The sequence below is a fragment of the Mesoplodon mirus genome, assembly GCF_964341445.2.
Source record: "Mesoplodon mirus genome assembly, chromosome: X".
Lineage (NCBI taxonomy): Eukaryota > Metazoa > Chordata > Mammalia > Artiodactyla > Ziphiidae > Mesoplodon > Mesoplodon mirus.
The window spans coordinates 41,840,275-41,857,990 of record NC_138981.1 but is presented as its reverse complement, the minus strand read 5'-3'; the positions used below and the strand labels follow the sequence as shown (position 1 = coordinate 41,857,990).

The 17,716-nt window shown below is 34.6% G+C and overlaps 1 protein-coding gene across 8 annotated transcripts in view; it reads right to left on the bottom strand.

Annotated features, from left to right (window-relative positions):
- The window catches only part of KDM6A (lysine demethylase 6A), a 207,013-nt gene that overhangs the window by 44,640 nt on the left and 144,657 nt on the right, over nucleotides 1–17,716 (bottom strand). The window contains exons 9-17 of one of the 8 annotated variants that reach the window (XM_082609054.1): nucleotides 15,078–15,171; nucleotides 12,249–12,375; nucleotides 7,194–7,292; nucleotides 6,828–7,047; nucleotides 6,132–6,266; nucleotides 5,529–5,684; nucleotides 4,867–4,962; nucleotides 3,866–3,967; nucleotides 2,809–3,204 (exon numbers count right to left, since the gene is read on the bottom strand). In XM_082609054.1, coding sequence (XP_082465180.1) covers nucleotides 2,809–3,204; nucleotides 3,866–3,967; nucleotides 4,867–4,962; nucleotides 5,529–5,684; nucleotides 6,132–6,266; nucleotides 6,828–7,047; nucleotides 7,194–7,292; nucleotides 12,249–12,375; nucleotides 15,078–15,171 — 1,425 coding nt within the window. The remainder of the gene's footprint in view (nucleotides 1–2,808; nucleotides 3,205–3,865; nucleotides 3,968–4,866; nucleotides 4,963–5,528; nucleotides 5,685–6,131; nucleotides 6,267–6,827; nucleotides 7,048–7,193; nucleotides 7,293–12,248; nucleotides 12,376–15,077; nucleotides 15,172–17,716) is intronic. The other 7 variants (XM_082609056.1, XM_082609055.1, XM_082609058.1 and 4 more) reach the window with 7 other exon arrangements.

The window sequence follows — 17,716 nt, the reverse complement described above, 5'->3', positions numbered from 1 at the left end:
CTAAAAATTTTAAAACTTATCCACCAAAAAAACTAGATACATGAAAAGTTGATACACAGCAATGAGCATGCAAAGGAATGCAATCTGGTTTTAAACGATTAAAATAAGCAACTAAAAATTCGATCATAGTAGTAGTTGAAAGATAAAACTCTAAGTTATATGGAAACTTTTCATAAAGTAAAAATACTGCAATATTATAAGCACATCAATATTATTATCCAAGAAAGAGTCCAGGCGGGTGTCAAAATTTCATTTATCATCAAATTTCTACTCAGAAGCTAATCAAGTGACAAGTTACAATGATTATAATATGCAGACAAATAGAAAAGTAACCATTTTATTACACCGCCTTTAAATGCAAATCAAGGTATTTTAAGCTATAAATTCTTTAAAGAGGACTTGCTGAACAATCACAAACAATTTATATAATTTTACTTTCATATCTTAAGTGGAACCTGTGAATGAACTCTTTGAAACTGTAATGTAAATTACTACCAATCTGTATTTCCTTCCATCGTCACAAACTAAAAAGTAGATATACCAAACAGGTCTATCAATGGTTTAGTTTTCATTAAAACTTGAGAAAAATATTTGAAAAGGTTTGCATAAGACAGTATTGAAAAAGCCTCTAATTATATTAATACCAGAGATAGAGGCTCCCCAGCTTTAGCAGTCATGCAGCATCCTCATTTGGGAAACCTCTGACTTAGAATCAGTTCAACAGAGTTTCTTAGACAACTTTCCCAGCACTATTACCTAAATTATAAAGCTCCTATGGACACTGACCTTGAGGGGCCTGCAAAGCAAAGGCTGGGGCTCTGCCACTTAGTATACAGTCATGTACAGAGGCTTCATGGCCTGTAAACTGAGGGTTCTTTCTCTAGAATTGTTTTTAAAAGACAGCAAATTTCCAAAGTAGGGTTAAGGGCGTATTTACTGAAAATCTCAGCAACTAATAAGCAAGTCAGAGAATTAGATGTAATAAAGAAGAATAATAGAATTATAAGTTACAATCATAACAAAGGTTCTCATTTATTAACTACCAATTATACCTTAGCATTATAGGCATTCTAACAAAAATCTCATGTTATCCTTTTAACAATCCTTTAATGTTTAAAGACACTGAACCTCCAAAATCCCATTCTCTCACCAACCCAAACAATTCTCTCCTATTTCTCCTGTGTTAATTTCCTCACCTTACTTTCTCAACCTATAACCATTATTTGATTTACACTTTCATCATACCCTCCTCCTGGAAAGACTTTATTCACTTGGCTTCAAGGGCATCCATCACTCACATTCTCCTAGATCTACTACTACCCTCACAGGTCACTCCTCTTCTAGTTTTCTTTGCTAGTTCTTCAATTTCCTGACCTATTATACTGGAATGCCCCAAGGCTCAGTTTTGAGTTCTCTTCTTTTCCCAATCTATTCACACCCCTTGGTGATTTCATCCAGTCTCGTCCATCTTTCCTAGTTGATCAGGCTAACTTAGTCTCCCTCTTTCTCAGCTAATCCTGTTGGTTCTACCACCCAAATGTACCCAAAAGTTGACCACTTCTATTGCTGCCACTCTGGGTCGAGCCGCCACCACCTCTTACATGGATTACAGAAGTAATCACCAAGTGGGTCATATCATTTCTCCTTTTGCCTCCTTTAGTCTATCCACAGAGTACCAGAGAGCATCCAGGCGGATCACCTCACTCCTCCATTCAAACCTCCCTATAGTTTCCCATTTAACTCAGAATAAAATCCAAAATCTTTACAATTGCCTACAAGGCTGAACATGATTTAGCCAGCCTGTTTCCAGCTGGACCACATTTACCTCTCTTCTCACCCTGCTCAGCCATGCTTGCCACCTTGACTGTCTCTGAATATGCAAAACACACTCCTGGCCTTAGCGCCTATTGCTCCTTTCTGCTCCCTAGACGTGGAACACTCTTATCACAAGTATCTTCAAGGCTCACTTCTGTAACTCAGGTCTTTATTCAAATATCCCCTTCCAGTGAAATCTTCCCTGATATTCCTATTTATAACTGCAACTCCTCCTCTACCACCAGTCTCTAGTACTCTCCAGCTGCGGTTTCTAGTATATTTTTCCAGAGAACTAATTGTAACATTACTTAATATTCTATATGCAATGCTTATTTACTGTCTGTTTACCTACATGAATTAACATTTTAAAAGTCTTAGAAAAAGAACTTATCTCAGTTTTATCAATAATATAAAGCTAGCCAGCAATAAGTCAAATATTTCCTTAGAGCTAGTAAAAGTATAAGTAATTTGGCAATACGTATTCACAACATTTTTTTTAAAATGCTCTTTGACCCTTCAGTTCTGCTTTGGAGCACCCGCTCCATGGAAACAATCCAAAATAGGGGGAAACTATGAGGATAAATATTCAGAAGTAAAAGCTTTTTCTCCCACCAGAGTGAATACTTACCACTTAGCAAAGCACCTGATCTTAAGTAGGTACTATGTGCAGAAATGAACTAAGAAACATCACCATAAATTGCTTAAGATGCCACTGTAAATTAACAGTGGGTTTTGGGGGAGTTCTATGATCTATTTTTTCTTTTTTTTTTTTTAGAAATTTCTAACATTATCTGTGTAAATCTTATATGGAAAAGAAAATATACTCACATACATGGATACCGAGTCACAATGTAGTAATAACATTGTAGTACTATAAATGCTTATAAAAACAGTTCCTCAAACTTTTATTTCTTCTTCTCTCAAAACACATAAAATCAAATGAAGACAACTATTATGTGAGAAGCCAACAAGGCAGTCAGTCCTTCTTATTACCTGAGTGGAGTTAGATAGTTGGTTTTTCCACGGCTCCTCTGCGCTGCTGGTCAGGTTTGTGCGGTTATGAGGTAGAGTGAGTGCGTTTCGCTGCAGGTAAGGCACGTTTCCATTACTTCCACTTCCTGTTATGTGATTATTGCCTATCAAAATAGTGTCTGTACTTCCCAGCGTTCTTGATGTGCTACAGGGAACATGGCCTGCAGAAAAGGGTCCATTGGCCAAAGGCTGCCCAGGGCAGGCAGGGCGGACTCCAGGCTGAGAGACGCTAGGCACTCTGGTCAGAGCAAGCTGTGGCTGCTGGCCAGAGACTGAGTTTGTAGGCAGTGATGAGTCAGCTGTTGGCCCATTAGGAATCCCAGCAGATCGTACCTGTGCAACTCCTGTCTGTCTCATCTGTCAAAAAACAAATGAAAAATAAATGCTGCCTGTGTGGTCCATAGGGGACAGAATCAGAATATGAAGAATATATAACTAGGTAATCTCTGATTTTACCCTAACATTTAATTTCTCTAGGTTAAAAAATACCTTTTCAAAACAAGAAATTGTTTCTTCACATTTAGATTAGCTTCCTCGGAAAAGCAAGAACCTACTTAATTTTTAAAGAAATATCCCTTTAGTAATGACAAAAGAAACCAGCTGAAAATTATGGAAAGGAAATCAAATTTACAGGTCTTTCCCCCATGACAAAATAGGGGATCTCAAAATTCCATTCTATCACATTTATATGCCAGATTCTCTGAGTTAAACAAGCTTGAAAGAACCCCACCTAAGTTTAGGATGTAGCTTGTTAAGTATTAAATAATATAAATAAAACTCATGCAGAATAACATGTAAATAAATAATAAAATACTAAGTCATGTTCAAAATCAAATTTATTGCTGTTTTTTCCTAAAAATCTGTCCATTATCAGTATTTTAAGAAGCACAGATTATTCAATTCCACCAAATACTGGTGGAAAGTAGAAGTGGGCATGAACATACTCTAAAATGATGTTCCAGTCAATAGAAATATTCGAAATGGTAAAAAATTTTAGGGGAAAAAATGCTATACACACTTGATGCTGCTGCATTAAGACAAACTGACTTTCCAGCTGTTCCAGCATCAGTTTCTGTGCTGGATTTAAATTATTTCTATTTGCACGGAGCTGTTCCAAGTGCTAGAAGAAGAAGAAAGGAGAATACAGTCAAAGACACATCTAAGAAACAAGCTCACTATTCTAAGCAACCCTTTCCCTTGAAATGAGTAGATAAAACTCAGAATGCTGTCTAGTCAAAGATACTGATTTCTGACCAATGACAATCAACCCCAAGATGAAGTCCTTTAAGAAGTTTGAGAAACCTCAGAAGGTTTACTGTAATGTGATCTTTGAGATAAGTGTGCATGAAATTCTACTCCTCAGTAATTTTCAGGATTTACACAGAAAGTTCTTTGAGCTTAAAAATGCATTGTGACAAGTACACTCTAAGAAGCACTGTTTGGAATAGGAAAAGTCTGAAGACAACCTGACTGTCCAAAACTAGTGATCTGCCTAAATAAGTATGAAACCTACGTAAAGAAACATGATGTAGTCATAAAAGAATAAGGAAGCCCTTTATACACTGACATGGAAAGGTCTGTAAAATATATTATTAACAGTATATATAGCATTCTATCATTTGTATAAAAAACGGAGAAAAATAGTAATATATGAGAGAAAGGATGCATATTTGCTTATACATGCATGATATATCTCTGGAAAGACAGATAAGAAACTAATAACACTGGCTGTCTATTAGGAGGGGGAACTGAGTGGGTAGGGGCAGGAATTAGATGGAGAATTTACTTTATATACCCTAACCTCATACTGAGGCAGTCTGAACCATGAGAATATATTTGGCGGGGGGGGGGGGGGATGAATTATCTCTATGGTAAATGTGGGTTCATTTTACTTATGCGCCTATTTATTGAGCTTACTGCCATTAAACTTTAAGAATTAATAGTTAAAAAACTTAAAACTTAGTACCTCTACTCTTCTTTAATAGGAAAAACAATCTGTCAAAAGCATATCTTACATACCTGTAATTTCTGTGGTGTCAAACACCATGAATGACCTTGTTGCTGTACTGGAGGATGTGACACTGCATGGCCACTACTCCAATTATCAGAAGTATTCTGAGGAAAATTGATAAAAAAAAAAAAAATTAAAGAATATTTGGTTAAATCCATAGAGTTAACAATAATGACTAATGGAGGCCAAATGACTTTGAATTGGAATATTTATATATAAGAAAGATGTTATGACATTTAGTTCTTTTAAAAATACTTTTACATGCATAATAAATTTGGAAAATCATAAATTAAGAAAATATTGATTCTTTAATAAGCCACCCAAAAAGGCCCACCCCTAAACTATGGCCCAAATGGCTAACCTAAATACCACACTGTCCACTAGGTCCAACATTAAGTTTATTTCAATGTCAGTAGAAGGTGATGATGAAAAGTGTGTTGAGATCTTAACGGCAGGGAGATGAATAAAATGATTTGATGAATGCAAATTTATCCCTACTTTCTATATTTAATATGATGCTAAGAATTTGGGATAGAAAAACTCAAACCTTTCACTCTTTGATGTCCACAGATTTAAAGTAAAGGACAGGAGATGTTCAAACTGCACAAGTTCAGGGCAGTTAGGAGTTTCTTTTTTGACTGGGATTTTTCTATTTCTCTAAAATATATACCTTTGTTGGACTAGATGTTCTTTTCCTCTTGGCAGGACTGGACAGGTCATCTACTTGACTAGAAGGAATCATGTGTAGTGGCAAGGATTGCTGTGAAATTGGTGTTTGACTGAGGCCTAATACAGGTTCAGTATTTGGATGATGAGGTTTACATGCCTAAGAATCACAGAAGGAAGACAAAAATAGGGTTCTATATATTCTTAATTCATTCCTTCAAATTTTAAAACTTTACAAGCTGCATACTTTTCAAAGCTATGTGGACATCGCTGATGGCAATTATTGAAAATCAAAATCAAATGAATCATCAATGGAGGAATGTGTACCTTCCTTTGAAAAACTTGCTTTAAAAAATAAACCACTGCAGCATTACTTTAAGAAACCTCCTTCAAAATCATGAAAATGCACAAAGGTTCTAAACTGGCACCCCAAAATTTCTTCCCATATCAGAGGGAGTTTTAATTTGATCTAGATTCCCTTCACAATTAAATCAAGAGGCTTTTCATTAATGAAAGCCTCCTGTGCTTAGTAAAATACGCTTGACCACTACAGATTGAAAAGAACCCTTAAAGCTGGGCACCTGCAGAACATAACCCAACTTCTCACCTGCTGTGCTGTGTTCATGGCACCCTGCCTGGAGGTAAGCTCTGCGGGGATTGGTAGGCTCCACGCCTCCTCAATACTAGGAAGTAATTTAGTTTTATTCTGTAGACTACCTTGTGGAAGGTTACACAACTGAGCCTAGGAAAAATTATGTAAAAAGCAAATTTAACACAAGCCTAATTGAGTAAGAGCAAGTCCACTAAATCTTCCTAAATGCTATAACTAATTGTTTTTAAAAGAAAATAGATTCTTAATTTGGGGTTTCAGAAAGATACTAAGTATAATGAGGGAAACCGGAATATAAACCTTTGTGAGAATTAAAACAAAGCTGAGCTCTGTTTTCAGAGTTCTTATAGCTGTCTTCTCATGAAACTCCAAGCAAGAGTGAAAGACAGTGTTTGTGTCCTTTTCTCTAAAATGCTATGACAACTTAAAAATGTAGACAGTACATAGAAAAAAATTATGTAAATTAATATGCATCAACAGAGTAAATGTGCAAAAGAGCATCTTTCAAAATACTGCATATCTTACTTAAAATGAAAAGTAAAATAATATTACAAGCTATGGTATGTTTACAAAATATGGAAACAAATTATAGACATCAAAACACAGCTAGACAAACTTCCCAGCCACCCTCCTCCTGCCTGAGTGTCATGGGGAAATATGTGCCTTTAAAAAACTGCCATTTAAACATTTTACCTGTAAATACTTAATTCGTGCTGCAAGTGCAGAGGTATTACTACAACTTTTGCTTCTGGTTGCATTTAAGTAGCATTTAATGGCATCCTGAGGCTGGTTGCAGGATTCGTAGAGTGTGCCTAGGTCCATCCAGGCTGCAGCATGGCCATGGTCCAATTGTACAGCACAAATATAGGCCTGTAAAGCATCCATAGGCTGATTTTGCTGCTGATATAGCACGCTGGAAAGAGATATTAAGAAAAAATAAGTTGACTAAGAAGAACTGCTTAGCTTCATAGCATGATATAAGCCATGAAGTATACTATATGTGATGCAACCATCTTTGTGTATCAATTATAATACCATTATTTTTATACAAAGTCTTACCCTATTGAACACCATGTATCTGCACTTGCTTCTGATTTATCAATAGACTGCCTGTAAGATATAAAGGCATCCTGAACTTTCCCAATACTTGAATAGCACCTGAGAGGGGAGGGAAAAATCAAGAAAACATGATTAATACTGATTAATTAATTAATTTGCTGAATGGGTGGACTATATGTCAAAGCAAATAAAAACCTAATAAGCTGACATATTTATGTGAATGTGTGTACATACATGACAATAATAATGTACATTATAATTAACCTTTCAATAAACTATATTATAGTCTATCTGACAGTGTTTATCAATACAGCATGCTTTAGAACCTATTAAAATAATTAAAGGCCATATCACTTCAATATTATAATACTGAGTTACGCACACACACACACACACACTACTCTACTTATACAGCTTGATCTCTGGTTTTCTACACAGTAAGAACATAGAGTTAAAAACCAAGAAAAACACTCTATGTTGGTAAGACTTGCTGAATCAAATTTCAATTCTCCTTTCTTAAATAATGAGGGCAAAAATTCTTTAATTCATACAAAATACAAACATAAGAAATACTATCAAGCTAACTATCAAAAATAGTATAAAATAGGATTAAGTACGGAATTTAATGACTAGTAAGGGTAGCAAGGTATGATTAAAATTTCAAGGACCTGCCATTTTCTTAATGTAGATGTACCTGATGGATACACAGAACAGCAGCTGAAATTATAAATACAGAAATTATCTTTAGTGTTTGGCACTGAGGGAAAAAGAAAAAACAAAATCCAGTTCGTCTTCAAGGAGCTTACAATTTAGTTGAGGAGTGAAGACACATTATAATTGTCATGATGCCATATCAAATGGCTAGCACAGACAATAACTGGTCTGAGAATTTAGGGTAGACACACTACCGGGGGTTTAGGAAAGACAAGAAAGGGAAGGGTAAGAGTAAATAAAGGAACTGAATATGTGTAGATGCATACTGTTTACATCAGTGATACCCAATTACCAGCCAGTATATGGCAATTTGGCCAAGCAAACGAAATGGAAAAACAACATACACATACATATATAAATTTTCCATTAAACTAATATTTGTATTGTAATTGACTTATTCTGAAATACTATTGACTGAGTAAACAGCAAAAAAAAAATTTAAACATCAAGTACTCCAAAAGTGTGGGAACCACTGATTCTGGGAGAGAAGGTGAGAATAGGCATTTTGAAATGCTGCTTGAACAATATGAGCAAAACTTAATATAAGGTAGCACAGATACAAACAGTAGAGGATTTTAAATCCAACCCAAGAATACTCTGAAGTTTGTTCTTCTAACAAGGGGAATGGCATGATGAAAGTACTTTATAGGAATATTAATCTGCTAACGACAAGTAGGGATAAACTGAAAGGAAAATAAGTTATGGACGGTAAAAAAGAAGGCAGTTATATTCACTGGTTTGGAATACGCCAAAATTAGGATGAAAGTAATGCAAGTAACAACAAAGAGAAAGACAGGAGAAACAATAAACCAAAAAAACAGATAAAGACTTTGTGACAGAATGATTAGCTATTCATGGGGGTGGGGTTATAATTTAGTTTTTAAGCGTGATTAAATAGAGGAAAAAAATGGTGATATCATTGGCAAAAATAAAGAAGAAGCAGCTGGTTCAGGGAAGAAAATGATGAATGAGATTTGAAACATGCTGATTTTGACATGAGGTGTGGACATTAAAATGGGAAATGTTAGGTAAAGAATGGGAGATGTGGTCCTGGTGTTTAATACCTTGAAGTGTAGAAATCTAGATTTGGAATTCATCCATATGAAAGAGAGGGTATAAGAACATAGGATACCAACAAAGGAGAGGTAAAACTAAGCCTAAGCAATCACTAATATTCTGGTTGGGGCAATATTAAGAAAGGTGAGTGACTGAGACAGAGAAGGCAGTGTCAGAGAGCATCTGCAAACTGTTTTATGAGAAGGGAATTCAGGACAAGAGGTCATTAACAATGCCAAACAGGGACAGACACCACAAAGAAAGGGAATGCTTAACAGATAGTAGCAAACATGCTCTGTTTGTTGTTATTAAATCAAAGCCAATCTCAGGTTTATGGACAAATTTGCCTAACCGCTGGGAGGAATAAGCAGTAATTCCCAAAACCAATGTTTTCATACTTGATTCCTACAAAATGAAAGTAGGAAACCAATGTGCCCAAATACAGATGTCCCAATCCAACTGCCAACCACTTTTCCTCTAATAAAACTTAACTAGGTTCCCCTGAGACAGAGCTGTGTAATTGAGAAAGCACTGGGTGTTGAACCTAGGATCTAGTCCCTGCTCTGATATTAGTTACCTGCTTGACTGTGACCTTGGACAAAACATTTTACTCCTCTGAGCTCACTTTCTAAAACATCTGCAAAATGACAAGGTTTACAGGGTGAACTAGGTGACCTCCTGGTCCTTCCCAGCTCTAACATTCTATAGTTCTGGGATAACAGAGTCAATGATTAGTACCAGTTTAACAGCATTACCACATTACACTTTTGTTATGATATACACATGCCAAATGACAAATTCAATCTTCAACACAGACCTGAATGCAGAGGTAAGTAATAAAATGCCTCAGAAATATTAGGGTCATCAAATCCCAAAGTTGCTTACTGACACTTGAGATCTTCCTTCAGAACTTTAATAACTTCTAAAATACAACTTATTTATAAAAATTTTCTCACAACAAAACAGATTTGAAGCAACACATTAAAAGTCAGCAAGAGAGGGTAAGAAAAGTAAATGTCAAAGAAAAAAAGTCTAAACAGTCCTCAAATTATATTACAGATAAAAAATAATGAACACCAACATGATAATCTTGAACCCCAAAATAAGTTAAATTGTAGTAAGTATCCTTTAATTGAGAAGTCAGTAAACTATAGTTGGAAAATTTTACCCAGAAAGATTCAAATAAAAGCATCTCAATGATTTAAAATGTAAAACCAGTTAATGCGGGGGGGGGGGACCTCCTATGGAACAGTGATCACTGAGCTGAAAATTACAGCATTACTAAGATAGTAATTTTTGGGAATTCCCTGGCGGTCCAGTGGTTAGGACTCAGCACTTTCACTGCCAGGGCCGGGGTTCAATCCCTGGTCAGGGAACTGAGATCCCGCAAGCGACGCGGCCAGGAAAAAAAAAAAAAAAGTAATTTTTGATGTTTCGTTATATATTAATTTTCCATGCCTAGAATTAAGAAAAAATTATATTAAAAAGACATCCACACTATTGCACTGTATTAAACTACTGATCTTTATCTTAGGTCAAAAGGAAAATACTTTCTAGTACACATTCCTTTTAATCTATATTAAAAGAAATTTTCATATATAAACTTTAACACTAGAGGCAATGACTAGGCAAGGCCCTACTTCCCAGTACTAGACCTCCTTTCTGGTCACTGTATGAAGCCTATCACTGCACAATACTTATAGTATTATTAGTAATCATAGTATAAAACTAATAGTATAGTATACTGACAGAGCTAGCTCCAAATGCAAATGGTGTTCAGTTAGTTCATTTATTCCATTTACTGAATAGCCACTTTGCTAGGCAGACAGATACAAAGATGGTAAGATCCAGTTTCTGCTCCCAAAGATCTTTAGTGAAAGAGACAATGTTTGGACTCTCAAGCTTTATTAATAAGCAACCCAATTTACATGATTTTACAAGCCTGGGAAGGAATCAGAAAATCCCTACTAAAAACAGCAACTTTTCCACTCAACTCTTATTGTATACTATTAATGAATAATCAAATTTTTTTAAAGAAGGAAACATCTTAATATTATTCCCCCTCATACAAATATACTTTGCTATATTTAAAGAAAAAAAATGAAACCATACAAAATACTAAAATTTAACGTAACTATATGGCAAACTCACTTCAAGTAAAATACTATAGAAAATAGAGGAAAAAAGCTTAAAATGAAAACAAAATAGGATAATTTCCGAAGAATTCATAAAATTAAAACCTTTAGAATGGGAAGGTACCTAACAGATAATGTAACCCAGGGCTTCTCAACCTCAGCACCATTGACATTTTGGGCCAGGTAATCTTTTACTGTAGAGAGCTGTCCCACTAGATGCCAGTGGCACTCCCCATAGTTGTGATAACCAAAATGTCTCTACAGACATTATGAAATGTCCTCTATGGGGCAAAATGCCCCCCCCCGGCATTGAGAACCACCAATCTAATTCTCTTATCAATAGAAAACTGAAGCCTCAAAAGGTTTAACTGTACCATCCGTGATTCCACAAATAGTAGCCTAGCCAAGACTTGAATCCATGTATCTCAGCTCGTAGTCGAATGATCTTTCCACCATACTGCAAAAGCTAAAACCAATTAGGAACCAAAAAACAATCTGATAACGGTCCAAAAATGTGTTCTATCAGATTAATACACGAGGTATGTTTCAGATAATCAGTAAGCAAAATTCAGACATTCAAAGTACAAGAGAAGTTTATAGGCTTGCAAAAAACTATTTTCACTACATGTCACTTCTCCTTTCCAACAAATCCAATAATAATGTATCTACTTTCGACTGTGATTTGAGTGAGATCTACTATTAATGTCCATTCTACGGTATATAACACTAATCAAAATGATAACTAGCAAAGTTCTACTGACTACTGGTAGTCATCAGGTAGAATGAAAAATTCTGTTCTATTAAACAGACATATAAAGAAAACACTAGAAATCAAAAGGAAAGGCATAAATAGTTGAATGAAAAATTACTATCTGCTATGACTTTTTAAAAACCAGCAATAATTTAAGTCAAATGAAAATTCAATAAGCAAAATAAGAAACGTCCTAATAGACCAGATGCTGCTGTAAGAAAACCACCACATTCAGAAGCTTTCTTTTATTTTTTAACTTCTAGAAATCTGTTATAAAATACTTAAAAGAGAAAATACACTGATCAAGTTATTAGTAAACTAATATTTTAGATCATAATTCAAAACTCTTAGCTGGAATAAACAAAAGCAAAGCCTAAGTGTCTGATAAATCAGTCTTACCTTCCGAGGAAATACCAGGACTGGCCAGAATTAGGATCTGCTTCCAAGGACTTTTGGAGATACTGAATAGCATAGCTTTCCTTGGTGGCTTTATCTCCCAGGAGATCCACAGTATGATGCATCCAACCTACAGTAAGTGATTAAAAATATTTACCTAAATGAGTTAATTATTCTTCTATTTTAAAGAATACCAAGCAGAAAACAAACAAGTAAAAATACTCTTTTCAGTAAATTTATTCATTTAGCTTGGCATACACACTCCCAAAATTTAGAACTGTCAATTCTGGCCTAAGAAAGTCTGTTTTTAAAGTACAGTCAAAGCTATGAAGAACTTCCATTCCAGAGAAATTAAAACAATTTTAAGCACTGACTTATCACTTAGTAGATTGCAAACTACAGTTCTTTTGTTCTCTGATTTTTGTATTTGAAAAGATTACAAGGTATAAAACAAAGAATATAAAGATGTTAAATCTTATTCATTGTTCTGTGTAAAAATTTATGTGCATTTAAGAATCTCCAAGACAGTCTATTAACCCAATGTTTATTTCCAAGGAGTAATTATAAGCTATATAATCAATGATAGTTCAGAGTAAAACACACACATACAATCCCACCTTATTGGCACTGGCTACATATTTTCACACCTTATAAAATAAAAACTATAAAGCATTTGACAACTTTTTAAAACCCCAAGGCTGTAAGAAAAGTCCATTCAAATGGTGCAAATAAAAACGGTACAAAATGGGTAACACAAATGTTTAATAAATAAATTTAGATAGTGCATAATCTCATATGTGGAATCTTAAAAAGTCGAATACACAGAAGCAGAGAGTTGAATGGTAGTACCAGGAGCAGTAAAGTTGGGGAAATGGGGAGATGTTGGTCAAGGTTACACAGTTGAAGTTATGCAGGATAAGTAAGTCTAGAGAACATACAGCATTACAACTGCAGTTATTAATATTGTAATATATACTGGAAACTTGCTAATAAGAGAGTAGATCTCAGGTGCTCCCACCACACAAAAACAAATGGTAACTATGTGAGGAGATGCATATGTTGACTAGCTTGACTGTAGTAATCATTTCACTATGTACAGGTGTATCAAAACATCATTTTGTACACCTTAAATACAATTGTTATGATAAATAAACAAACAAGCAAGCAAGCTGGCTATGGAAGTAATCAAAAGACTGGATCATGGACTAGTGTATTCTATACCTTCAAGGCACACAGGAATAACGTGATTTAATTTGCCAGGGAATCATATTTCAGTTGTGGATCAATTCAAGTGCATAAAACCAGCTGTTCTTTGTGTATAGTCCACAGTACATAAAACAAATAAGGACCCTTATTTTCTGGCATTTATTATAGTTGCTGTGCTCCAAAAGACATTTTAAAAGGACTGAGTTACCATGTTTTACAGAAATATAAGTCAATCACACATCTATTCATCTGTTCTTCCCTTACCTCTCCTACTATTACTAGTAAGAACAGGACCCACAGTAGCAGGCTCTAAAATGAGTTGCTTAAGCAACAGTGACAAAGTAGGAAGGACTGATGTGCAGGCATAAATTAGACTCAATTAGGGGAAGTACCTTCCCTTTCAAAACCATGAAAAGTTTACCTATACACCCTGCCAAAGAAGACAGGTAATTCAAACGATTTCAATCCATTTCTTAAATTTAAAAGGTATATATGCATTTTTGCTATTGACACATTCCTCACTGCAGCTAATTAAAAAACAGCTTGTATTCAAATATTAGCTGAATGAGTAAGCTGTCTGAAGACACCACTTTGTTCTTTTTACTTAAGAACTAACACAAAAGCTTTTTTGCTGTACTAATAAACTTGTTTTAATTTAAAGATACAAATTCACATTACTCAAACACTACATGTAATCATTAAAAACAAAACTTTACTATAATTATTAAAAGTATGGATAACTCAAGGAAAATTCTAACCAGAGATTAAATTAAAAACAAAGCTAAAAATAAAACTTTTATATGAAAGCAATGTGTTTATTTTGTATAACTGATCACATAATATGCATTCATATCATGAAGATAAGTGATAAAGTCTAAGCTTAAATAATTTTAAAATTACACTAAAAATAGTCACATCATGAAAACATTCATATTACTACAACGGTGGCTAAAACTTAAGAGTCAATTATTTGCCCAGACCAAAAACAAATTTTAAAAAGCTGGGGGGGGGGGGAGCACGCACCAAATAAAACCCCAAAATACCAAATGCAGGCAAGAAACATGACTCAATAACCAAGCAACAAAATTAAATGTTGGAGAATTCCATCATTATCTTCTTGGTGATAGTGACACATTATATCCAGACGACTACATTCCTTCATCTTCAACATTACAACAGAACTGCATGTGTAGAGAAACTATATATAGTGTTAGATGTTCCATAATTCTTACATAAAATGCTTTAGTTAATATTATCAACAGAGCTATGAAAGCAAGCTCACCAACCACTAAGAGACTTTAGGTAAATCACTTAACTTCATTGAGTACTAAGCATATCTAGCACAAAGAAAGTATTCAGTCCCCCTCACCCATGGGTTAAGTACCAGAGTATAATTTTGAGAATTTAAAAGGACAAGTTGCACTAAAGAACTGTAATGAGATTGACTGTGAGATAGACAATGCTCGGCAGAAGGTGGAAACATGATGGGTTCAGATTAATTCTATCAACTCTGGGGAAAAGGAAAGAAAAGAAATAGGGTACATGAGCCACGTATTTACCATCTGTGACATGTAAAAAACATAAAGAGATATACTTATAACACACTAAATGTATATTATTACATACCCAACTGTTGTAAGACAGTTGCTTTTACTTGTGCAGAAAGGTTTTCTGTCTGCAAAAGTTGTTCATAAGCTTCCTTTGCAGAATGATACTTCCTCTAAAGAGCAGGAAAAACAGATTTAAAGAAAATAAAATTAACATCTTTAAAGAACTAGCTCATATGTTAAGTTTTATATGATACTGATATTTTAGCGTATTTTAAAAAATCAACTGAAAGAGAAAAGTGCCTTACTGAATGTTTCTCTAACTCTAGACAGTTGGGGTTAATAGGCCATGTTTCAGAGTATCTAACACCAGTAAAACATTCGATATAACAAAGTATCATTAAAACATGACCTTTAAGAATTTGCCAAATCTCAATATAGTTTAAAAAAAAATCTCAACCTATTTAATAACATAAATGATTTCAATTTTACTTAATAACACTAATGAAACCAGAAAAGTATTCTACTTCCAAGTGCATCATCTGTCTACCTAGAAATACAAAGTTCCAAAGCAACATAACAGGAACAATAGAGCACATGTCAAAAGTGCTTTAAAAAAACTAAGTGCAAAAATAGTTAAAACCTAAGTTTAAAAGATATAGATACTGGTATATAAAATATCCTATGAAAAATTTTAGAATACATATATGATTTTGAAGACAACAAACCTCCCATAATTATAGCCTAATGTGTTTGCAATATTTAAGGTTCCTTGGACAAAACTCTAAATGAAACCATTTACCCACAGTTCTCATCCCAGAAGTACTAATATGACTGAAACCCATTATTGCTACAGTCCTAGAACTTAAGACAAAACCTCCCCACCACCACCCCCAAAGAGGCGAAAAGCCAACAAAAGAAAACCTCATAAATACTATCTTTAAAAAATACTTGGCAGAACAATGAAGTGGCTTTCATTCATATCACTGACAGTACACAGCTGCCTGAGCAAACAAATCTTTCTCCCCCAAAACATAGGTAGAAACACGAAACTAGCTGTGTGAGCCTCAGGCAAATCACTTGAACTATGATTCAACATCCACAAAACAGATGTAGTGCCTGATCTTTCTATCTAGAGTTGTTCTAAGGATCAAATGAGATTAAAAAAGAGCTATGGAAACAAATAAGGAGCTCTATGAATGCAGTATGTCAACATGAGCAAGATTTGAAAGAACTGTCCATTGAGATTAACAGTAGTTATTACATAAACTTTTATTCATCAAGTAAATGAGTTCCCTTTAAACATTAATCTGGTCTGAAAAAGTAAATTAGACAATTAATGAAGGATAAGGATCAAGTTATTCAACTCAATTCCTTCAAATGATAAATATTTGTTGAACACCTACTACATAACAGGAACTGCTGGGACTACAGTGTAGTCAAGAATACAGATATAAAAACAAATAAAACATACTGTACTGTTAAAAAAAAAACATACTGTACTGTGTACAGTAACAGTACGATATTTCCCAGAGGAAGAAAGAGCATGTGGTAAATTTAGAGTACTAGCACACTGGGCAGAAAATGCAGAGACAAGCAGACAACTTCACAAAGACCTTCCTAAACCATGTGAAAAGACTATAGACTGTATCCTAAGACAATGGGGTACCACTGAAATGAGTTCAAGCAATATGATCAAATTTATATTTTAGAAAGAGCCCTTTGTGGAATTACCTCAACAAATGCTAAAACATACTTCCAAACACTAGTAACAATAATAATAAAAAAACCAACATACTTGAAAAGCTGGTTGCATCGTATTGAGAAACATGAAGTTTGATTTCTACCTCCTATTATATACAAAAAACTGGCATCCACATTAAAGACCTAAATATGAAATGTAAAAGTATAAAACTAAGAGAAGAAAATGAAGGAGAGTATTTCTTTGAGATGTGAAAGAATTTATTCAACTTGGCCAAAATGGCACAAATAAGGAGGAGGAGTAAGGATCTGACTTGAAACACATAAGCAGAAAAATAGGCAATGGACATAAAAACCAACACATAAAAGGTGAAAAACATGTGAAGAAGTGTACACCTCTAGAAATCAGAAAATGCAAGTTTAAATGATACACTGCCTTCTACCCATCAGATTGGCAAACATAAAGTTGGGTAGTTCTTAGTATTGTGGGGATGTGAGTAAAGGAAAATGCTCATGCCTTGCCTGAAGAGAATTTACTCATGAAATTAGGTATGCAAATATGCTCCAATCTAACAATCTCACTCTTGGGATATATATACCAAAGGAACCTTCCCAGAGGTAATGTTGTAAATGGTACTATGTGTAGTACCAAGGAGATGGACAACCTAGGTCTATGTCACTAGGTGAGTGGAAATATAAAATATGATGGATGCTTACAGCAGAACATTAAGTAGCAACTATAAATAGTATATAAAAGCAACATGAGTTTATCTGTAAAGGTGTTTAGTATAAAGTTAGTATAAACTTTTGTCTCTGGTAATGCTGAAGTAACACTTCAGACAGCTTTAAATTCTGGATAAAATATAAAAGTTAACTATCAGAAAGTACTGAAAAGAAACCAAAATCAGGCAAAAACAGAGAAGCTAATACTTAGAGGAAGGGAACGGCACTGGTTGAGTAACCCCATTTTTCTAGGATTTTCACCTGAAGGCAGGCCCCAACTGGTGTCTGGTTGGC